The sequence below is a fragment of the Erythrolamprus reginae genome, chromosome 5 (assembly GCF_031021105.1).
Source record: "Erythrolamprus reginae isolate rEryReg1 chromosome 5, rEryReg1.hap1, whole genome shotgun sequence".
NCBI lineage: Eukaryota > Metazoa > Chordata > Lepidosauria > Squamata > Dipsadidae > Erythrolamprus > Erythrolamprus reginae.
In genome coordinates, this window is record NC_091954.1 from 57,488,036 (window position 1) to 57,513,369 (window position 25,334).

At 39.5% G+C, this 25,334-nt stretch overlaps 1 protein-coding gene across 21 annotated transcripts in view; it reads right to left on the reverse strand.

Annotated features, from left to right (window-relative positions):
- TCF7L2 (transcription factor 7 like 2) overlaps window positions 1–25,334 on the reverse strand; it is a 239,775-nt gene that overhangs the window by 125,966 nt on the left and 88,475 nt on the right. For all 21 annotated transcript variants that reach the window (XM_070752686.1, XM_070752684.1, XM_070752694.1 and 18 more), the window contains exon 4: window positions 19,058–19,159. In XM_070752686.1, coding sequence (XP_070608787.1) covers window positions 19,058–19,159 — 102 coding nt within the window. The remainder of the gene's footprint in view (window positions 1–19,057; window positions 19,160–25,334) is intronic.

The following is a 25,334-nucleotide window of genomic DNA, read 5'->3' on the forward strand; positions in this document are numbered from 1 at the left end:
AGTTCAAGTATGGTAACATTTTATGGGTTCATAAAACCATTTCCTAAATCAAAATTTATACAGTTCATCTAACTATTCCTAATAAATGAATAAAATCTCTTCTGGGTTAAGGTCAATTGATGGTGAAGTTATACATACTGATGCATACAGGTGGGAGATGGGATAACACTTTTGAATATATTTGTTGGCACTTTTTCTTGAATCTTCCCCCCTCCCATTTCTTTATCTTATTTGCTAATCCAATTTACACATGTAGTTCTAAAATATCAAGTGTACCCCAGACTTCTTGGCTTATAAAGCCCAGATAATGCTGACTGCTGTATTTTAATAGAGAAGTGGGGAATGGAGGTGGAAAGTACAGAGAGAATTGAACAAAAGTCTTTTCTTCAATGAGCTACATGAAAATATACAAACATTATTGGATAACTGTCATTTTAGACCATTCAGATTGCATTAGTACCTTGGTTTTAATATCAACATATCTCTGGAAACAGTGGTCAGGAAAATTTACAAACCTTACTCTATGATATTATTTGAAATGCTATTACAAGGTTCATATACCTCTCTTTAGCTATTGACCCAGAACACTAAAGCATGTAATTTGATGATCCATCGTTTTATCCTGTCATGTTTTCCTGGTAAATAATCATAAGATATCAAAACAAAATCTGGCTTTCAGTCCTGTAAAAAGCAAGCAGATGGATTTCATCTTTAATATGATTCAAATTAACCACTGTTAATCAGTTGCATATGGCAGGCAGGGAGCTCTAGGGAAAAAACAACATAAAAATATTTTATATTTTTGTGTATTTTTCAACACTTTTAAATGGATTAATATTATTGTCGACTTATCATGGTTTAAAGACTGAATGTGTGACTTCACATGCTATTTCTCCATATCGGCTGTGGAAAATTAATGATTGTAACAGAGACAAAACTTAACAGAAAATGTTGCCATTAATATATTTTTAATACTCATGGAAGTTTTACTATTCATATATTAGACTTTATTATATAAAAATGGACGTGATCTAATGTACGGCAAAAGAACAAAGAAGAATTGTATGAGATTCAGATAGCAAATTGCCTTGTGATAATCCGCATCATTTGTAAAGTGGAACAAGATTTATCTAATCTACATCTGATCTGAATGTGATTTTCTGGTATGATCCAAATCTTACTATAAATCTGGAAAATTTATAAATTACTTTAGCAATAGTTGCAGCTAGTTAACTATATTAACAATACAAATATAAATCTAAATTTATACAATTAACAGTACTGAAATATCATTTTAAAAGATTCATATGTTAAGTGCCAAGTATCGTTTAAAATATATACAGTGGTACCTTGGTACTCGAACGCTTCCTTTCTCGTACATTTCGGATAACGAACAAAATTTTCTGCAAAAATTTGCTTCGGTATCTGAACAAAAATTCAGATACCGAACAGCCAGAGAAAATTTTGTTCATTATACGAAATGTAATCCCGGCAGCTTCAGGGGGCTGAGGAGCTCTCTAAGAGCTCCAAGCTGCAGGAAAGGTGGGGGCTGCTGCAATCTTGGCAGCTTCTGGGGGCTCCTTTCCTCATTGCTTCCTTTTATTACCTGTAAGCAGCTTCAAAAACTTTCTCCTTCCCTGTGGCTGCAACAGCGGCGATTTCCCTTCCAGTAGCAAGAGCGCCGGGAAGTCACGTAATGAAGGGAAGCTGCTGGAGCGGCAGCAACTGCTGAGATGGCTCCGGCAGCTTCCCTTCATCACGTGACATTCCTGGCGCTGTTGCTACTGGAAGGGAAATTGCCGCTGTTGCAGCCACGGGGAAGGAGAAAGTTTTTGAAGCTGCTTACAGGTAATAAAAGGAAGCAATGAGGAAAAGAGCCCCCAGAAGCTGCCAAGATTGCAGCAGCCCCCACCCTTCCTGCAGCTTGGAGCACTTAGAGAGCTCCTTAGCCCCCTGAAGCTGCCGGGATGGCAGCTTCTGGGGGCTCCTTTCCTCATTGCTTCCAGCAGCCCCCACCTTTCCTGCAGCTTGGAGTAGCGAATTTATTTATCCCATTGGAAATAAAGAAAATAGATTTAATTGGTTCCCAGCGAGTTAACAGGGGCTGGGAACCAATTAAATCCATTTCCATTATTTCCTATGGGATAAATAAATTCGGTACTCGACCAAATCGGTTCTCGACCACACTTCTGAAACGAATTGTGGTCGAGTACCGAGGTACCACTGTACTAACATTTAGCCTTGACTTGCAGCTTACAGTAATTCTAAACACATTTGCCTAAACTTTATTCCTTTTGATTTATATTTTTTGAGAGAAGTAAGACATATTTGAGCTTAAAGGCTTTGGTTTAGCTTCTGCTGGGCTGAACCCCCAAAAGTAAATGTGACCAAACAGATACAGTCTGAGCCAATTTAATGGCTCACATAAGGTATAAATGTACTTGCTATGTTTTTATATTTCTGTCACAGTGTGTGTTATGACTTGTTTACAACTTTTTGAAAAACTCTGGGTGACCATGTCCAAATTGTTCAGTGACCACCAAATATAATTCCTTCATTATAGCCTGACATAAAGAGCTTGAGCTTGTTCAGGATTTTCCATGGTTTTCTTTGAATCATGTGACTTTAGTGGATTATGCTATGACGAGGATATATAATACCATAGAAAATGTTTTTCATGCAATTCTTTTAATTCACATTGATTTTCCTTTTCGTGCTATATTTAAAATTAAATGCTTAATAAATTTTGCTATCAATATCATCTATTTTGATGATTCAGCATGTATCTCACATTAGGAGCACTGTTATACTAGCCATAAAGTGATCAATTTTAAATAATAATTTTGAAAATTCATTTCTAATAAGCCAAAACACAAAATATGAAGCTTAAAATTGTACAGCTCATATACTTGTGTTTGATATTTCAAGATAAAATAAATCTCTTGGAGAAAATCTGTATTATGTTTCAGATTGTAAAGCTTCCTTAAGTAAAGACTTCCCGTCTGACAAGAATGAGAAGCAATACAGAATTCAGCAACCTATAAAATATTGAGTAACAGTTTTTAAAAGGAGACAAAATTAGGGGGAATTAAGAGGAATATACAGAATGCATACAACCTAAAGAAACATGCAAAAAAAGAATGCATAACTATTCAGTTAATGAACCATCTGTCCTCATAGTAATTCAAACTTTTTGTCATAAATCTACAAACGGGCAAGCTACAAATATTACTTGACTTACAATCACAATTGAGCCTAAACTTTCTGTTGCTAAACAACACAGTAACTTAGGTGAGTTTCCCCCCATTTTATGAGCTTACTTGTCACAGTTGTTAAATGAATCAGTAAAATTATTTAGCTAGTAACATGATTTTTTTAATGGCTCTGGGTTCCCCATTTACTTTGATTGACAGAAGCTGGCATGGTGATCACATTACTCTGGGACATTGACAGTTGCCAAGTATCCGAATTGGATCATGTAAGGATGTGGATGCTGCAATAGTCACAAATATGAGAAATTGTCATAAATCATTTTTTTCAGTGCTGTTGTAACTTTGAATAGTCATTGATCAAATCTAAATAATAAATAAAATAAATTATAATAAATTATAACCTTTTAGTTCCTGGTCCTGAAAAAGACAAGAAAGAACCTACTAAAACAAGTTTCAGCTCCTTGCAAGGAAGCTTTATACATTTATGCCCTGAAGAAATTACTTCTCTTCTACTTCATTTTCCTCCAAACACACATTTTAAAAGACGCTGACAGAAGAGTTGCAAAGTTGTGGTTTTTTTTCAAATGCCTTCTAAAACAGTTGACAAATTACGGATTCTTGTTTGTTTCTAGGATAAAGCCAGTGCAAGTATGGGCAGAAGACTACAAATCTTCTCTACTTTACCCTTCATAAACTTTTTATATTTTGACATAAAGAATTTAAAGGCATAAAACACTATGAGGCAACAAGTTGCTTCTCAAATTTCACCTCATTTCAAAGCTCTCTTGTCAGCACTAGAATATCTTATAAATTAAAGAGCAACCCCTTTGCTGGCTTGATATTATCTTTAAAATGAATTATATGCATGATGAACACATACATGCATTTATATATATATATATGTTTCCCCATTCCTCATAGGAATTACATGACACATTTTCCTCTTTAATATTCTGTAATTAAAAATTTTAAAAAGTAAAAAAGGACATGGATAGAAGTGGGAGCAGCAACCTTTTAAACCCATGGAACAAGGATGAGTTTCAATTTTTTTACGTACTACTGGTTCTGTGGGCTCGGTTTATTTTGTGAGTGTGGTTTGATAGTTATGTGACTGGGTAGGCATGGCCAACTTGACATCACTCACTTCCCAATAATATGCTAAACATTAATTGGATAATTACAAAAGAATTAGCAATACTAGTTAAATATGGGGAAATTACGAGAATTTAAAGAAATCAAAACAGCAGCTTTGGAAAGCGCTCAAGCAGTAGTGGTATTAGGGTGGAAGGATAGCAATAAATGGACAATCCAGAATTGGTACTGGTACATGGTGGACCACATCCACTTCGAAATTATGGAAATAAGATTAAATAACTTTGATGAAAATAAATTGGAGAAGCTGATGGCACGATGGAATAAGGTGAAAAATTATATCTTAAGTAGAATTTATGACGACAATGTGAAAAATAAATTCCAATCACTTTTGTATGTAAAGAAATGTAAACCGGAGCTAAGGAAGAAATTGAAACTTATTGCAAATAATTTAACCCCCTAAATGGTGGTGGGGTTTTTATTGGTGTTGGGCACGTTTTCTTTTAAGTATTTGTTTTGTTTGTTGTAATAAAATTTAATTTAAAAAATTATTTAAAAAAAAAGACATCACTCACTTCCCAACCCCCCCCCCCCCACGCTCACAGTGGGATGCAATTTGGGGTGGCAGGTGGGACAGGGCTTGGGGTGGGGTGGGCCACGAGATCTGCATCTTACTGGAGGCCATTCTTTTTGGGGTTCTTATGACTCATTCAGGTCCAGAATGAGGATAAGCTTGAAAATGTTTGTGGTTGCTTAAGGAGGGAGCCCCTACACCAAAAATTTGGCCACCTAGCCACGCCCACAGAACCCATGAACATTTGTGTTTTGCCAGCTGGGAGTCTGGCAAAGAAGTCTTGCTTTCCCCTCCTTGCTACCATGGCTGCTTCTACCACACCACCACCAGCAGCTGATTCATTCTTTAATGCAACAGTGTGGAATTAAAGAGATAAGAATGGTTGTTCCTCCACTGGCTGTTGAAGCAGGCACCTGGTGAGCCACTCAGGCCCATGCCTCCCCACCACCTATCCACAATGAAAATTAATGTTTTCCCCACTGGGAGGCTGACAAAGAAGCCTCACTTTTCCCGCTACTGTTGTGAGTGCTCCTTGTCCACCTCAGGTCATATCAAATTCTGAGGAGGATGAGCCAGGCCCCTCTGGACACCCTGGGCCAGGGAGGTTGCCACCTGATGCAGAGAGTAAGAGTGAGGGAGAAAGTGACCTCAGTGAACCCGAGGAACCACTAGAGGGGGCTGATATGACAATGGGGAAGTGGTTCCAGTCAGAGAATGAGGAAGACATGAGAGTGGATAGTCAGTGAATAGACCCGCGCTAGAGGAGATTGATGAGAAGGCGAGAAGAATTGCATAGTAAAAGGTATTAGCTTGCAATCTTAGCCTCTTTGGGGTGTGATGTCACTTCCAGGCAGTATAAAGGCAAAGGATTTTGGGTAATTGGGTGTAGGATTTCAACGCCGTTCATGGAAGAGATTGTAGAGTGGGGGTGTGCCTGAACAAGGCTTCGAAACCATGATTTCTGCCTCAATAAAAGACATTCTGCCTCAATAAAAGAGTCTACGGAGAGGGGCGGCATACAAATCTGATTAATAAATAATAAATAAATTCTCTGCCGGAAGATTTTTGCTCTAGACCTTGGTGAACTGATTCATATGCTTAAATGATAAATGGACTTGTTATCTAAGGAATTCCAATTAGGCCAAGTTTGGTGCCTTTCCCAGACTCTGTTGATGCTTAGCTACGAAGAAGTAAATAGCTCTCTTTTCCTTGCCGTTCACATCTGCTTGTCACAGTGTGTGCTTTTATCAATAAAGAGTTTGATTTTACCATGAAATAAGGGATTTTTGAGTCAGTTGGTTCGCTCCAAGGGCCCTGCACAGAACAGCAACCACGGCTGCTTTAACCTCAGCACCTAACAGTCCATGCCCTCTACACACACACACACCACACCTGCCCTGGCAGCACCCTGGCAGTAGCTGCCGAGCCAAGGAAGGAAAGGAACTGGAGAACAAAGTAGATACGGCCGCAGCCAAAGCTGCTGCTTAATCCAACAGCTGAAGATGGAAGAGGTACCTCTTCAATCTTCAGCTGTTGCAATGAAGCGACAGCTCTGGGTGTGCCACATTCTGCTTGGGAGTGGCTCTGTGCTTTGTTTGCAACCCACTCCAAAGGGAGCTCAGATTGTGGCGGCATTCTGGTTTCCACTGGCTTGTGAGGTCTGAGGAAGATGGATCAGGGCACCCTAGGGTGTTTTCCCCCATCCAGGGATGGGAAGAGGCGAAGGAGCATTGGCAAACCAAGAAAGATGTCTCCAGAAATTGTAGAAAGGTTGTGGAGTTGTGTCCCCTTCCAGAGGAAGCCTGGAATGCATGCACCCCAAGAGCAATGCACCAAGCCTGCAGATTCAAGCCCCATGGAGCACTGCTTGAACACAGTGGGAGATTAAGCTGTTGATGTGATCACCTCATCCCTCAATGTTGAGACTGTGATTCGGGGGGGGGGAGAAATTTTGCTCCTTGAAGCCTCGGAGAAACTCCTAGCCCTTGCACAATTAAAGAAAAACTGCTCATGCATGCCAGCTGTTAATTACCTCATGAGAAGTTTTTCTTTTCTGTCTAAGTTGTTTCTCTGTACACAACAGCTGAGAGACGCTCACAGTGGGATGCAATTTGGGGTGGCAGGTGGGACAGGGCTTGGGGTGGTTTGGGCCACGAGATGTGCATCTTACTGGAGGTCATTCTTTTTGGGGTTCTTATGACTCATTCAGGTCCAGAATGAGGATAAGCTTGAAAATGTTTGTGGTTGCTTAAGGAGGGAGCCCCTACACCAAAAATTTGGCTTCTGCACATGCTCAGAAGCAAAATAAGCCAAAAACAAGCTGGCGGTGTATACACACTGCTGGAAACTCGGCTTCTGCACATGTGCAGAAGAAAAAAACCAGACAAAAATTTAAAAATTCCAAAAAAAAAAATATGGCAGCACCCACAGACCAGCACCAAATGATCTGATTCAGTGATATCATCATGACATCACCAGCAGGTTGCTACAGTTTGGGTGAACCAGTCCAAACCGGAGGAACCCACCCCTGACATGGGACATTAAACGTGAATGTTAGATAAATATGTGGAGAATAGGGTGACCCTTCTCTTATCTTCTATTGGCATGTTTAATAACTTCCAAAGAGCAAACAATTTTAAGCACCTGTAAAGTATGGATGAATAATAAACAGTTAACCTTCCAAAATCTACTTCTGAGTATGATAAATCAAGGAAAAAATAGAGACATTAGCCAGTGAACAAGATTCCCAGGAACTGACTTCTTTTTCATGTCCCAATTTTTGTCTGTCAATTTTCACAACTGATGGTAAAGCTTGACTTTTACCCACACAGTCCACCCAAACTTAAAAAGCTTCACTTCATTTATTTTACTAAAGCAGTAGTGCCTGATTACTATTCCCATTACCCTAGCTTCTTAATCTCCTTTACTTTTTGAACTTTTGCCTAGTAGCCTGGTGTTGCAACTCCTTTTTCCAAAAGGCTGCCAAGAAAACTAACACAATGTTTTTTTAATACCAGAGATAGTAGGACTTGCCAAGATTGGGGGCAGAGGGAATTCTGTGCTTTATTATCTTTTTTTTCCCAACAGCACATAAATATTAAAAATAACAGTGGTCCCATTAAAAAAAACAAAATAAAATGAACATTACAGGAAACTATGGAGGGAAAATTAAATCCATCCACTTTTTACTCTGGGACAACGAAGAACTATTCTCACATTTTCCTCCAACAACTTGTTAAAACTGAAATACAATTATCAACCTTCAGAATTCAAAGGTTTTGTCCATTTTGGCAAAAATATGCCTGATATGCTCTCACATTCTCACTGTTTGCAACTTCCTCTCCCTTAAGCACCAAGTGCTTAAAACGGTCTCCCATTACTTTATCTCCATGAAAAGCACACATCCTGGTCACCAGCATTTCCTGTTTGCAGAATGTGCTTTAACTACATTGCACTCTGTGTTGGGGTGATGGAATGCACAATGCATGGCATCGTGAAAAGGCTTGCACTTAAAGGCAGAAAGCAGTGCTGCTGGTTTATATCAAATCCTGTCATTCTGTTCACCGAGATCTCTCTCTCTCTCTCTCTCTCTCCCTCCTAGAAGTGAAGCATAGTGTGCACACAGTGATAATGGTGTGAAGAACATCCTTTTATGAAGAGCATCCTGAAGGCAGAGTTCTGTAAAAAAATGTATTCTATGAGCAACTTCCCACTTTCAAACATTCCATTAGATCAGTGTTTCCCAACCTTGGCAACCTGAAGATATTTGGACTTCAACTCCCAGAATTCCCCAGCCAGCATTCACTGGCTGGGGAATTGTGGGAGTTGAAGTCCAAATATCTTCAAGTTGCCAAGGTTGGAAAACACTGCATTAGATATCACCAACAGGAGATATTTCACACCTGGCTGTGAAGTTAGGTCCAGCACTGTCCCTCTCACCCAATATAAAACACACTTTGGTTATATTATTCTCCCACTAGTGTCCATCCAGATGCATTGCAATATAATCTCATAATCCCCAACTGCTACATTGCCAATACTATATACCAGTGATTCTGAATCTATGGCGTGGATGCCACAGAGGTCATGCAGAGCCATCTCTGTGGATACGTGAGCCATCACCCAGCTCAGTTTCACCAGGCATGCCACCTACCGGCCAACTGGGTTTTTTTGATACCTGCTGCACATGCATATACATGCAGGAGATATGGGTGCATGCGCAGAGGGTGGGGCTGTCATGCACACATGTCTGGGAATTGGTGAGCAGCTCCGTTTTTGGTCCCAGGAGACTGCAGGGAGGCCTGCTAGATCCGAAACGAGGCGTGGTGGTGCAGTGGCGCCTCTATGGTCCATTTTTAGTCTCAGGAGGCTGCGGGGGGGGGGGCTGCTTGCTCCAAAATGGGATATGGAGAGTTCATGCACGCATGCACAGGGAGTGCATGTAAGGGGGCAGCTGGAGCATGGAGGTCATGCACACATGCGTAGGGGGTGGGAGGAGCATAAGGGATAACATACACGTACATGGGGGCAGGGCACACAGGGGGTGTTGCACATGCATTGCATTATGGGTGCTGGGACACACAAGTTCGTGCATGCACTTTCAGCACACAATGAGAAAAGGTGCTGCTATATACAGTGCTATAACAGAATGATGTATTTCTTGCCAATGCACTGCCTGTGAACTACCAATGTCATTAAAGAAATATCATTAGCAAAAGATTTCTACTTGGCTATGGTGCTATGAATAACTATTTAATAAAATAGAATAAAATTAAATTACTAATTTCTTAAATCATAAATTATGGATATTATTGTGGCTGTTGCATTTAAATTTGTTATTGCCGCCCACTCCCATAGACATTACAAAATGTAGACTCTGTATAAATATATGCTCATTTACAAGCTGTCTTTTTTACGTTTACAGCCTCAGACACAATTAACCTTCTGAATGAAATCAGAAAACCTCCAATTAGTTCAAATCTCTAGTCTAGATTCTCAGAAATGAAATTTTGTGATTACGTGCCATTTTAAATGCCAGTACCCTTTTCCTGTAAAACACCCCTTAATAGGTTTTAATATTACTGATCCAGGGGCCTTACTTTTAATAGCTCGATAGCCTGTAATAACATTCCTAAAACTACAATCAATACACAAATATAAATCTATTGCACTTTGACTGCTGCTATAAGAAAAGGAGAAATAGCCTGTGAACTTTTTTCTGGGTGGCCTACTTAAATAATCCAAATCATCTGTCATCATTCATTACCACTGTGGCAATTAAGTGCAAGAAGCAAAATGTTTCTCCCACAGACGTAATTACAGGTAACAACTGCATGGAAGTTTGAGAATCATCGTCAATGTGTAACTACGGACCTTCCTGCCTTTAAAAAGGTCAGGCTGCTTTTGTGGGTTTTTTAGAGCTACTTATCAGTTTTTTAGTTTCCAAAAGCATTTCACATGCAGAGTTTAAGATTTGATCTCCTGTTTTGGCTAATTTGTATGACTTTTTTTCTTTTAATTTGAAAACATGAACATAGTTTAGACTAACAGCTATCTTCCTTTTAAGGATAGGAATGTGTTAACTTCCTCACATGCTATAAAGTGAACTACTAAATCAAAATCCCTAAAATTCATGGAGAAGGGCAGCATATAAATCCAATCAATCAATCAATTAAAAGTTTGTGTTCATATACTACTGTATTTCATCTCTTAAAATATTATTTTCCTTTTTCTATTAACATTAGCAGCTTCCTCCACACCTATCCCTTATATTATATTTGTTTTTTTGTCTGTTTGTTTATTTATTTGGATTTGTATGCCGCCCCTCTCTGGGGCGGCTCACAACATATACAAAAAACAATAATAAATCAATCCAATCCAATTAGTATACATTAAAAACAATGCTTAAAAATCTAATTTTGAAAGACTTTTATTAACATTCATTCAACAATCATATTAAAAAACCTTCATTGGTCAGGGGAAGATCTAACAACGCCAGGCTTGAAGATAAAGATAAGTTTTTAAACTCTTTCGGAAGGCAAGGAGGGTGGGGGCAGTGGGAATATCCGAGGGGAGCTGATTCCAGAGGGCTGAGTCCCCCACAGAGAAAGCTCTTCCCCTAGGTCCCACCAGCCAACATTATTTGGTTGACGGGAGCCTAAGGAAACCAACTCTGTGGGACCACACCGGTCACTGGGATTCGTGCGGCAGAAGGTGGTCTCGGAGATATTCTGGTTCGATGCCATGAAGGGCTTTATAGGTCATAACCAACACTTTGAATTGTGACCGGAAACTGATCGGCAACCAATGCAGACTGTGGAGTGTTGGTGTGACATGGGCATACCTGGGGAAGCCCATGATTGCTCTCGCAGCTGCATTTTGCACAATCTGAAGTTTCCGAACACTCTTCAAATGTATCCCCATGTAGAGAGCGTTACAGTAGTCGAACCTCGAGGTGATGAGGGCATGAGTGACTGTGAGCAGTGACTGGTGCACCAGGCAAACGCCTCCCTCACCACAGCTGAAAGATGGTTCTCTAATGTAAGCTGTGGATCGAGGAGGACGCCCAAGTTGCGGGTATTAGAATAGCCTATTATTAAAATATTACTCTGGAACTACTAAATTCCATTCTTTTCAGTGGCTACAAATCCCTCTGTACTTTAAGTTTAGTAACAAATTGTCTACATTTTTTTTATCAGCCACCTCATTAAGTCTTTCTAATTTTTATTCAATGTATGATATACAAAAATCATAGCCACATGACACTACTTAGAAATAAATAGTAAATAATGCCAAAATATTATTGCCATAATTACCTAGAAATTGTTATGAAAGCTGTGAATAATCCCTCTAACCACCTAACAAAGTGGCTGCAGGTGTGAGGGGACAGTGGTAAAGAAGTTGCACTGCATACAAATACACTTTAATTTTCTCCCAATCAATCTCCAAGTCTTAAAACCTTTTACCTCTGATATAAACACAAAAGCAATCAGGAGAGTTTTGAAATGCGATAAAACTCAAGTTAACACACCTGGCTTATATAACTTTCAGTCCCCTTCTACAAGGCCCCCTTTGAACAGAGTAAGTAACAAAGGGGAAAAGGTAACCCATTAGAAGTCTTTAAAAGGTGTGCCTGAAAAATATTTTGCTTACAGCATTTTGTACAAGAGAAGGAAGACCAGGCTTTTTAAGCTGAGCAATAAAAAAAATCTGGTTCTGTTATCAGGATTCACAGAACGAATTAATAAACAACTATTCCATCAATACCCTAACTCAGGCTTCGTGTGTTCTTCACAGAGTTTCTCTTTTGTTTCTGAAATCCCCCTCTTTTTTTCCTGACCAGCTGAACGAAGATGGGAGAGGGCTGCCACTGCTCATCTCAGCCCCAGTTCAGGGGCTGCATGCAACACCGGCAGCTTTGGGAGATACTAGCCCGGTGAGGAGGGGATGGGTGGCTAGGAAAGTTTTGCAGAAATACAAAGTATCGGCAACAGGTGCAGGAAGCTCTTTCAGGATGGCCGCCACCCCCAAGGCCAACCTCCACAGAGGCCAGCCAGGTAGACTGTGCCCAGAGGAGGCTGTCTGCCACAGCCACCTCTTTGGAAGTGGTCCCAGCCCTTTCCGAGGCCCATTGGAGTCATGGTCAGCCTGGCTGTTCCATTAACCACCACTCACCTGGGCCAGTTCCTCTCAGCAGATGGCACAGTAGCAGACCCTGCAGAGCATCCGCATCTACCAGAGCACCAGTAGCAGATGGGGTGCTCACGGTGGCCCAAGGCCACCACCTCCACCTTGATGCAGCACAGGATGCAGCTGCACGGCCCTCTGCTTTCATTCTCCATATCTGCTGTGGCTGCAATGCCAGTGGCTTTGGGAGATCCTAGCCCAATAGGGACGGGAGTGGCCTGGAAAGCTTTGTAACTCCATGGCTGCAAATATTGGTGGCCTACATTCTCCCCCTCCATCCCCACCGCAGCTGTACAGGCTTTAGGAAATGCTGGCCGGCAGTGGGAGAAGGCTGCCGGCCCAAAAAGCTTCATAGACACATGGCTGCGAAGCTTGCTGGGCTGCCTCCTCAATCCCCAGGGGCATGGCCAGACAGCCATTGCTACTGGATCAGTGACCCATGCCCAATTACCACTAATGGTTTGCCCAAATTGCTGCAAACTAGTAGCAACCCATCACTGTTCCTATATGTAAAACAATATGTAGGCCTAAATATACTGTACATCATAACATCATATTTATCACCTTCACTCAACTACTGAACTTATGAAATGAAATATGTAACTAATATATAACAAAAGTATCAAATAAAGGTTAGGGAATCATAACTATTGGTTTTATATATCAGCAGCATAACTGGCTTATTGCAAATGCCTTTTTTATTCACTACATAAACTCATAAAAATGAAAAAGATTTTTTGGTTCAAAAAGGTCTGCAGAAATTGCAGGTTTACTTTCTTTGTAATCAATACAGTACCATTACACAAACATTAGGGGTTTTTGTATTCACTGATGAATCTATGAAACTTGAAGTAATCGCTGATTCACTGTACTCAGAATGGAGGAAGTAATAAAATAAGCACGCCAAATTTTGAAATTTACCTAAGCACTGACATGTGGCCTAGTAAATAGTCTAACATGCACACAATTGTTTTAAAAAACCTGTTTAATCTCCAAGTGCATTTCATGTAAAAACATACATACTAAAAATGAGAGGCTTTTTTTTTTGCCAGAAATCTGGATTTACACATTTCAGAAAAATCATGAATAGTGAAGCATACATTTATGAATTATTGCTGTTTCTCTGGTTAGGCAGGAAGATAGTCCCAAAAGGCAATATAACATAAAATACCAGTCTTATCTCAAGAGAGAAGTTATGAAACAAAATGGCAATCAGCAACATTATTTTATGTTCATATAGAAGCATAGTAAAAACTAAGAATTATATTTAAATCCATGCACATACTTTATTTCACTTTTACCCTAGTTTTGCCCCTGTTCAGGCAAAAAATATGCATGTCATTAACATCAATTTAGATTATGATATGTGTAGTTTACAAGGATTAATTTGGGTCAACAGACTTTGAAGAAAAGCTCCTTTGTGCAACATCCAATAATAATAATTATTATTATACCCAACATTCATAAAAAAGCTACAATCCTATTCCAAGTGTAATTGCCAAAACTGCCATTTTGAAATTCATGGACCTCTTTTACCTTATATTATACAGCACACTTCTTACAAGGAATGAAATGAATGATGCACAAGTTATTTCCTTTGTAACACCATAAAATTTTGGTGGATTTCAACCTGCAACCTGTGTACAAATACAGCACACATTTGAACTGCATGAAGAACCAACACAAGGATGCAATCCCAAATATCTCGTGTCGTCTCATTTATGGTTTTGCATTTCTTTGCAAAATGACTTACATTAATATATAGAATAAATATAGTATTTGGCAAATACATTATATGTTTGTTTCTGTGGTTTCACCCTACAGTGCCTTGGTTAATTGTCTGTGGATGTTCCAAATTCTCCTGGCATTACAATTCTTCAGAGTTGGTTTTTCAATTAGTTAGAATATTATTTTTATTTTTATTTTTATTTTTATTTTTATTTTTATTTTTATTTTTATTTTTATTTTTATTTTTATTTTTATTTTTATTTTTATTTTTATTTTTATTTTTATTTATTTTTATTTTTATTTTTATTTTTATTTTTATTTTTATTTTTATTATTATATAGTGTCAGAATAGTTAGAAATCCATTCCACGATATTTCCAAGATTTCAAAAATATTCTCTACAAGTGGGAAAAGAAATCTCAGAAATTGCTGAGGAATTGCTTTATGATTACCAAAACACTATTATCTGGCAGGTAATAATTGATTTTAAGTTATTGCATAATAAAAATTTATATACAAATTCTTAGATTTGTGTATTTATGAATAATCTTGATTTGAAGTTTTGATATAAGTTTTTTTTTAATAAACTTGGAACTTGAAAAAAACCCCAGAAACACTGCAGTATTATATAAGCTACATAAAATATTAGATAAAAACATTTTCAGATGCTTAATGAGAAATTTGAAAGTAACTGTTTCTTCATTTCAAAATATCAATGTAAACATTTCAATGAATTGAGAATATCGGGGAAATACCTTGCAATCATTATATTATATCTAATAATGACAAAAGAACAACTTTTTATTGAAGCTATTTCACTAAAGGGCTGAATGTAGACTTGTCTGCAGTTTATATGTGCTAGCAGTGTATCCTATAAAGTAAAGTTATAATCCCATTTTTTTAAAAAATCCTTTAGGACATGAGAAAGTCTCTAGAATAATATGGAAGATAATTGAGGAATTTTTTCTGTCCAAGGAAACATCATTCTAGTCACTACTAGACAACCTGTGATCAGTCATTATTTCATATACAGTAGTCCCTCGCTATACCGCGCTTCACCTACTGCGGCTTCACTTCATCGCGGGTTTTCAAGAAATATTAATGAGAAAAATCATTCGCGGATCTTCGCTGGTTCGCAGGTTTCTGAGGAAGTCGATCGGCAGATTTAAACAGCCCGCCGAACTTGATCGGCAGGTTTTTTTAAAAAAATATATCTAAAATTGTAAATACTGTATTTAAATACTGTATCTAAAATAAATACTGTGTGGGAAGGGTTTATAAACACTTAAAACAATGAAAACTTATCAAACAATTACAATATAAATACTTAAATAAGTACTATCAGTTGATAAATTCTACATCGCGGATTTCACCTATCGCGGCCAGGTCTGGAACGTAACTCCAGCGGTAGGTGAGGGACTACTGTATTTTTCTTTATCTGACAGAGAAACAGAATGATCAAGGGCAAAAAAATTAGTGGGAATGGGAATGAGTAGCTTGACTGGGAATCTGGCAGAAGACAGCTAGACTAGTTTACCCAACTTGTGGAGGACTGGGGTAGAACGGCTCTACTGAATTCTCTAGGCCGCAGCATGAAGTCACCACAAATTTGCTAACAATCCCACAGGATTCATGGATTCCTGATTTTGGATGGATTCCAAAAGTTAACCAGCTTGAAATTGTTGCCCTACAATGCAGTTTCACCCAGTTAAATGTTACAGACATGGCAGTTGTAGTAGCATATAGATATGGAATATTTTTTGTATTTTTATTTTATTTTTATTGCTGATTATGAAAATGAAGGAACACTAGTATAGATAGATTTCAAGCTATTTAGCTCTCTTCAGCTAGCCAATTCAACAGGAAAAGACGTGTGTGTGTGTGTGTGTGTGTGTGTGTGTGTGTGTCTTGTCGAATATGAATAAATTAACTGCCTTGGAAATGGTCCTGGACTGGGCCGAGAGGCAAAAAGGAAGCTGTGATGCTCCTTCCACATGTCTTCTGTTGGCTGCCGCTGCCCAGATTGCACCTCCTGTCACCGCCACAGCTGACAGAAGACACATGGGCCACCACACAGCTGAGGGTCTCAGCAGCGGTGAAATTGGTGGTGGCAACATTAGCAGGAACGCATGGACCACTGAGCAGCTGAGATGCGCGGCCTCCATTCCAGCCTCTGCCGCCACCACCTGAGCCCTAGAGTGCAGCAAAGCCCCCAGCTTGCCGCCCTGTTGCCCCTGTGGGTTCTGGGGGTAAGTAAAGAAATGGAGGAGGGAGCGGGAGGAAGAAAGGAAGGAAGGGAGCGTCTCTACTTCGTGGAAATTTGATTTTCCCGGGTGGTCTTGAAACGTATCCCCTGCGAAAGTCAAGGGACCACTGTATACACTGCTCAAAAAAATAAAGGGAAAACTTCTGTGAAATCAAACTGTCCACTTAGGAAGCAACACTGATTGACAATCTATTTCACATGCTGTTGTGCATATTCACATGCTGTTGTGCATGTTCAACTTTGTACAGAACAAAGTATTCAATGAGAATATTTCATTCATTCAGATCTAGCATGTGTTCTTTGAGTGTTCCCTTTATTTTTTGAGCAAGATAGATAGATAGATAGATAGATAGATAGATAGATAGATAGATAGATAGATAGATAGATAGATAGATAGATAGATAGATAGATTCTGAACTAGTTTCCTGTGAGAGATAGGAACTAATTATTTTCACCATTTCACCTAGACAATCTCAAAATATCAATAGGATATAACAAGCATGTCATTATTAATTATCAAGATATTACATAAACACACCCACACATACACACACATACACCTTATGCTTTAAATGTTAATATTTTTTAATCTTATGCCTATAAATATTAATATTTTTTTCAAAAAAAAGAAAACTATAAAATACCACTGTAAAGAAGTACAACTACTAATATACAACTGTATATTAAGCGTTAAGTGGCGGGGGGAAGTTTCATATTAGCCGCCCTGAGTCCTTTGGGACTGGGCAGTATAGAAATTGAATAAAGAAATTAACTAAATGCAATTTGAGAAATTTATCTGGTATTTAGATCAATCTGTACAAACAATTAAAATGCCCTAAAATAGTTAAATGACATTCTACTTGCACATATATGTACAACGCATAGCCATACATAAAATATTTTTGAAATAAAAAGAACAGAAATGGAGGTTTGTTTTATAACTTCTACATAAGTTCCGATTGGTATAGAATCCTGCCAACTGTTACAAAATTAGACGCCATTTAATTATGTATTTGAACTGTTTGTACCTTTAATTTTCAAGAGGAACATAAATGTCTTGTCTACTTCCTGTTCCATCCCTTCCTTTATATGCCTCGGTTCTAGTTATAAACCTGAGCACATGGGTTGTTTCAAATCTAAAACATGTACAGTGATCCCCCGGTTATTGCGTTCCCGACCATTGCGAACAGGCTAATTTGCGATTTTTCAACCCGGAAGTCAAAACACCATCTGCGCATGCGTGCCCTTTTTTCTATGGGCACGCATGCGTAGATGGCGCCGGGCAGATCAGCTGCTTGGCGGCTTCCCTGGGTCTTCTCCTGACTCCTAAAGCGGGGAAGTTCGCCAGGAGTCAGCGGAGAAGCGGCGCGCCTGTTTTAAAAGATCGGAGCCGGCCTGGGGGGGGGCTTTCCAGCAACCCCCGAGCCCCCAACCCGGGCTCGGGGGTTGCTGGAAAGCCCCCCCAGGCCGGCTCCGATCTTTTAAAACAGGCGCGCCGCTTCTCCGCTGACTCCTAAAGCGGGGAAGTTCGCCAGGAGTCAGCGGAGAAGCGGCGCGCCTGTTTTAAAAGATCGGAGCCGGCCTGGGGGGGCTTTCCAGCAACCCCCGAGCCCCCAACCCGGGCTCGGGGATTGCTGGAAAGCCCCCCCAGGCCAGCTCCGATCTTTTAAAACAGGCGCGCCGCTTCTCCGCTGACTCCTAAAGTGGGGAAGTTCGCCAGGAGTCAGCGGAGAAGCGGCGCGCCTGTTTTAAAACGATCGGAGCCGGCCTGGGGAATCGGAGCCGGCCTGGGGGGATCGGAGCCGGCCTGGGGGGGCTTTCCCTTTCAGGGAGGACGAGCGGCGGGCGCGGCAGCAGCGAGGAGTTCGCGTGGGCGGCGGGGAAACCCCAATCTTCGGCTCCTCGCTGCTGGGAAGTAAAAACACCATCTGCGCATGCGCAGATGGTGTTTTTACTTCCGCAGCACTACTTCGCGAAAACCCGCTCGTTGCGGGGGGTCCTGGAACGGAACCCTCGCAATGATCGGGGGATCACTGTAAATTCCTCTCAGTTGACAAAAGTGTAACAGCAAAAAACAACAACACAAAAACTCTTAAATAAAAAATACAATCCCTAATGATTTGTAGATTTAAACTAATGTATGTACTTATCAGTTTCTTATGTCACATAAAAGACACTTTAAAAAATAAAGTTATTTTTGCACTCCTATTTCTTAAATTCTAGATAAGCATTTTTACGGCACATAATACTCCTGATGCTTATGAGCTGTTTCTTACCCTTCAGGAATTTCCTACAGCCTCATCAAAATGATTACTTACATAATTAATTTTAGGAAGTATATACTTTCCGCAAGACATGAAGAAATTGTTTTAACAGGGTGACTATTGCAGTGTGACATTCTCTCAGTTTCATCATTGGTGCATTTGAGAGGAGAAGTGGTAGGCAAAACCGATTGCTTTCACCCAAGTACCCAAAAAGGAAGGCTTTTTAATTGACTCACCACAATGTGAGCTGGAGATGGGGACCTGGCATCTTTAAGGGCTTGTCTGCTCTGTAGGCTTCCCGCTTGGACATCAATTAATGGCCATTTCATCTGGAGATACTGGGTGGAGAAAGAAAGACTTCAGATAGGAAAGGAAATAGACAAGTAAATGTTGTGCAACATAGTAAAGGAGAACTAAATGGTATGCAACAACAACAACAACAACATAAAAACACTTTTTAAAAAAATGTTTAACAGTGGTGGTGTAAGCAAGTATTTTCATACTGTTTATTTATAAACTTTATCCAACTACTTAAAACTCCTCATTCTAGGCAGTTTATAGGATTTACCCATGAACATTTATTGAAAGAAAGAAAAAGGCAAACTTTATACGTTCTCTTAGGACTAAACATGGAGAAAGAAGATATTGCATAGAAGCAAATAGAAAGGAATAAATTGCAGAGTAAATAGAAATAGAAGTTATATACTGCTTTGCCGTGCTTTACAGCCCTCTCGAAGCAGTTACAGAATCAGCATATTGCACCCAACAATTTGAGTCTTCATCTACCCACCTCAGAAGGATGGAAGACCGAGTCAAAATTTAGAACTTTAAAAATTTACTTCAGAATTTCAACTTGTAACACACCCATGGATATTTCACATTTAAAAGCCATTTTTCAAAAATGATATGGCTAATGGAAACATATGCTAAAGTTCTCACTCAGAATTGCACATTAAATCCAGTAGTTTCCAACTTTTGCAACTTAATTAAAGAAATATGGACTTCAACTTCAAGAATCCCCCCCTGCCCCCCCCCAGCATTATACTGGCTATACAAACACTGCATTAATCCAATGGTTTTTGCATTATCTTGCACACAAAGCACTGGGGATATGTGCCAAAGGACCTTTTCCCAAATCAGTACAAGGGAAAATCAGAAAGCTATGGGAAGGACAGTAAAAAAAACAGGAGACTAAGCAGAGTTGAAGAAAGAAAATAATTCAAGAAGTTGCCAGCCTCACGTGCTAAGGAATTTGATTTCTAGTTTTAGGCCTTATGTCATTCAATAAATAGAGTGATACCTTGTCTTACAAACTTAATTGGTTCCGGGATGAGGTTCTTAAGGTGAAAAATTTGTAAGACGAAACAATGTTTCCCATAGGAATCAATGGAAAAGTGATTAATGCGTGCAAGCCCAAAATTCACCCCTTTTGCCAGCCAAAGCGCCCATTTTTGCGCTGCTGGGATTCCCCTGAGGCTCCCCTGCATGGGAAACCCCACCTCCAGACTTCTGTGTTTTTGCGATGCTGCGATTTCACTGAGGCTCCCCTCACTGGGAAACCCCACCTCCGGACTTCCGTTGCCAGTGAAGCGCCTGTTTTTGCGATGCTGGGATTCCCCTGCAGCATCGCAAAAACACGGAAGTCCAGAGGTGGGGTTTCCCATAGAGGGGAGCCTCAGGGAAATCGCAGCAGCGCAAAAACGGGTGCTTCGCTGGCAACGGAAGTCCGGAGGCGGGGCATCCCAGCGGCGGTGATGGGTTTGTAAGGTGAAAATAGTTCTTAAACCCAGGTTTATATCTCGAAAAGTTTGTATGACAAGGCGTTTGTAAGACGAGGTATCACTGTTTGGTATATGAGTTAGAAAATATGATTGTCAAATTTAGATGGCACCATCTTTCATCACTCTATTTTAAGAAAAGTTGACAAACTATGGTATATTAATGGTTTCAGAAAGACTGCAAGGAAAAAGCATCTCTTTTCTAACCCCAGTAAAGCATTTTATATAAAGTGGAGTTTTTTTTCCTTTCATGTTTCTAGAAATCTTCCTACTCATGCATACATGTTCACCAATGCACATATCCATTGGGTGCTTCATGTACACCTACTGCAAATACTGTCAGGCAATTTCTGAATAATCTTTGTTGTGCTCCAGCCTTTGCTATGTCTACTGCAACCCGCCTAAAATTGAACCTTCCTAAAATGTACTAGAAAAACTTTCTCTGATTTATTTCTGAGATTTTCCCTCAGGTTAGCAAAATATGTACAAAAATGTCTTGAAAATACAGTAGGATTGCAATGTAACAAAATGATAAAAAGAAATGCTATGGTTAGATTACTAAAATATTTATAACAATACGAGGTCAACCTAACTTATAAAAATATAGCACATAGAATTATAAATCTCTGCACCGTGTTCTCTCTTAATGTCAACAATTTAGTTAGACAAACAATTTCATTCTTGCCCATCAGCAGGAGAAATAAGAGTCAGTTTGTTAGGGAATATGCACTCCCATGACATACAAGCAACCTTCCAGCCAAGCGGCTGGTTTTGCCTGAAATTGACACTCAGTAAACAATCCTATTCATGATGCACAAGCAGGAATAGGGTACAGCTCACTTACTCCAACAATAACAACCAAGACATGTTCTTCTTACTGGAAGTTAATCGAGAGGATTCAGAATTTACAAAAAAAGTTGGTCCCTACTGAGAAAGTATGTGCTGAATTTATTAAGAGTTTGCAATGCAAGCCTGGCAAAAGCTTTTGTTGAACTTTGCTGGGTAAACTTTAACATATGATGCTGCTACACATGCTCAAAATGTGAATAAATTTCATCAGCAAACTAGGATAAATCTAGACTAAAATCTGCTCCAATATACAGGATCGTAGATTTGTATGTGTAATTTTTTGTTCCTACTTCTGAAGTGCATAACTCTTTCAGGAAGCTTATGTATACCGCTTACGAGTAAATTAAATTCAATTGACATCATCACATTCTACATATTTATTATTTTTTTCTTATTATAATAGCAAAAACACAATTTGGCAGTATGTTCTGGAGAGCTTGGTTCCTTTATGTGGCCATTACAAGAATAGCTTGCTATTCCAACCAGATATCTTACTTAATCTTTTTTCAATCTGGGGCTCTCCAAATATATTAGGAATACAGTGGTACCTCATGATACGAACTTAATTGGTTCCAGGAGGAGGTTCGTAAGGTGAAAAGTTCATAAGACGAAACAATGTTTACCATAGGAATCAATGTAAAAGCAAATAATGCGTGCAAATCCTTCAGGAAAATCCCAAACTTTAGAAGGGAGGCAAACAGAGGGCAGGGAGGAGCAGCTAAAGGGGGCAGGTGGAAGAAGCAAGGCTAGGCTAAAGGGTGAGTGGGAAGGAAGAAAGGCAAGGGGGGCGCCCCTCCCTTTTCTTTCTTCAAAAGGCACCCTTTCAGTGCCTGTGCAAGCACGCTGTTCTCCTACTTTTTTAAATGCAAACTCTTTCCCCCTCCAAGCCGCCCCTCCCTTTTCTTTCTTCAAAAAAAAGGGGGGGAAAGAAACCCCTTCATCCCAGCAGCAGCAGCTTTGGGTTCATAAGGTGAAAATAGTTCAGAAGAAGAGGCAAAAAAATCTTAAACAACGGATTCGCATCTCAAAAGGTTTGTTAGAAGAGGCGTTCGTAAGATGAGGTACCACTGTATAATTTTCACAATTCACCACCAACAAGAAGCTGATAGATTGATTAAAATGGGAGGCTTTGCATTTCAAGAGTTCAGATACAAAACATTTTACACTCCCTAGTCAGAATTACTGTAAAATGATTCAAGCTGTTTTTGTCATAGAATAGACAAAAACTTCCACTATTTCTTAAATATTAAAAGGCTGTATTTTAAAAAATGATTAAACCCAGGATTTTTCAGCAAACCTTTGTGATAGAAAAATGATTTTATGGGTTCAAACTACCCTTCAATTAACATATCTGTTCACCTACAGCTTTCTTCATAAACCTGTGACTTATTTTCATTCTAGTAATTTATTTTCATTCATTCTGATGAAATTATGCAATCAAACTGATTGAGGAATACAGTATGGTGACATCACTAACAACAAATGAAAATTCTTACACTGCTGTAATCTTGAGCTAGACATCAAAATAATCACATAGCCCAAACCAGCTCAGTTTGGTAACAATGTCATTATTACTAGAAAGAAGAGAGCAATTTTGACTTCCTGCCTTTCAGAAACAAACTTCAAAAAAGATTTTTTATTAATATGTTTAACCAGTTTATTTTAATTAAATATAAATGCAATTGTATAAGCATTAAGAGTGCAAGAGATGTTTCTATGCAAAAAAAAAAAAGTCCAACATTTGGGGAGTTAGCATAAAGGATAAATTTTGAATGTTTCTGAATCCTCAAATATTCTATCCCTTCTACAGCTTTACGTCATCTAGTTTAAATTGAAAAAACACCAGCTCTATTGACAAAGAATAAAACACTTGCTTTATTCAATAGCTTCAAACTTGAGCCATAATACAATATTAATGTGGTGGCTTCTAATTCTTATTTTACATAAAAGCTTCATTGTGTGCCAAATCCAATCTCCACAGGCTACCTGAGCCCTAGATTTTTATGAGTCTACATTTCAGCACTTCAAGTCTACAGTACACATAATTTTCAATTATGTTAGGGCAAGCCAAGATCACTGCCTATATAACGTTACTGGTGAAGGAAATGAGAGTCAGTCCCACTGTTGAGTGAGCTAACTCAACCCAGATGGGAGATAAAAATGGAGAAAGAAAGATGTACTATTGGAATTAGGAAGCAGCAATCTAATCCTGCAACAACTTGCATTGTGGAGTTAACTAAGTAAAAAGCCCATCATCAAAATATTATAAGTCTGGAAACACCAAGAAAAAATAATTATTTTTTATAGAGGAAACATTGCATCAAAAACTGCTCATAGGAGGATGTACATGTTCCATTGTCTTTTTAGGTTTGCACTGCAGCAAAAATAGGTTTACATCTAGTATTTTCAACAGAACAAAGGTAACTGTGATTGGAATGTCCTTTGAGAAACACAGCAGTATTTCTCAACCTTAGCAGCTAGGATCTGAGGACTTCAACTCCTAGAATTCTCAGCCAAGTCCACATACCATAAAATTGAGAAACACTGTAAGAGTGAGGAATTCTGAATACAAATGGCATCAGGAAGTCTTTTAATTCACAAATTGCTATAAAGGAAATTTGGAGGCAATATTAACATAGATTTCATCTCAATATTTACTGTGCTCCTAGAAATGATAGGTAATTCAATTTATGTTTTAAAAAATCTGATTGACTGTCAATCCAAGAATCAAGTATGAATATTGGGATGGAAAGCATATCATATTGTACAGTGATACCTCGTCTTATGAACGCCTCTTCATACGAACTTTTCGAGATACGAACCCAGTGTTTAAGATTTGTTTCCCTCTTCTTAAGAACCATTTTCACCTTATGAACCTGAGCCTGGGTGCGTGGGCTCTCTTACTGTGTGTACGCTCTCTTACTGCCGCAGGGATTTCCCATTTGCTTGCCGCCCCCGCCGGGATCCCCACCTCCTTTTGCTTGCACCTGCAGTCCCGAGGCAGGGAACACCAGAGCTGCCCCATTTCCCTGCCACTTTCCCCTCTAGCCCTCCACTTCCTCTTCTCCCCACAGCTGCCCCATCCTGCTGCCAAAATTCTGCCTATCCTACCACTTCCTTTGCCCCATCTCGCTGCCAAAATCACCCCTCCAAAAGCTTCCTACACCGCTCCAAATCGCTCCCAAAAATCATCCCTCCAAAAGCTTCCTATGCCACCCCAAATCGCTCCTAAAATCAACCCTCCAAAAGCTTCCTATGCTGCCCCAAATAACTTCCAAAGTCTTCCAAAATCCCCTCTCTTTTCAAAATGCCTCGTTTCTCCTTGCTGCCTTTCTTCAATCCATTTGCCTTCATTAGGACCTCAATTTGGGGTGGCGTAGGAAGCGTTTGGAGGGGTGATTTTTGGAGTGATTTGGGGTGGCAAAGGAAGGTTTTGGAGGGGTGATTTTGGAGGCAATTTGGGGTGGCATAGGAAGCGTTTGAAGGGGTGATTTTGGAGGTGATTTGGGGTGGCATAGGAAGCATCTGGAGGGGTGATTTTGGGAGCAATTTGGGGCAGCATTAGTTAGGACCTCCATTCCTCGCTTCTTCTTGCTGTCCTTTTCCACTCCGTTAGCCTTCACTTTGTCCACCCGCCACATTTTTTTTTAAGCCTTAAAGTTTAGATTTTCCTAATGGGTTTGCATGCATTATTTGCTTATACATTGATTCCTATGGGAAACATTGTTTCATCTTAAGAACTTTTCTACTTACAAACCTTGTCACAGAATGAATTACAGTGATCCCCCAGGTATTGCGATCCCGATCATTGCGAAACGGCTATATGGCAATTTTTCAACCCGGAAATAAAAACACCATCTGCGCATGCGCGCCCTTTTTTCTATGG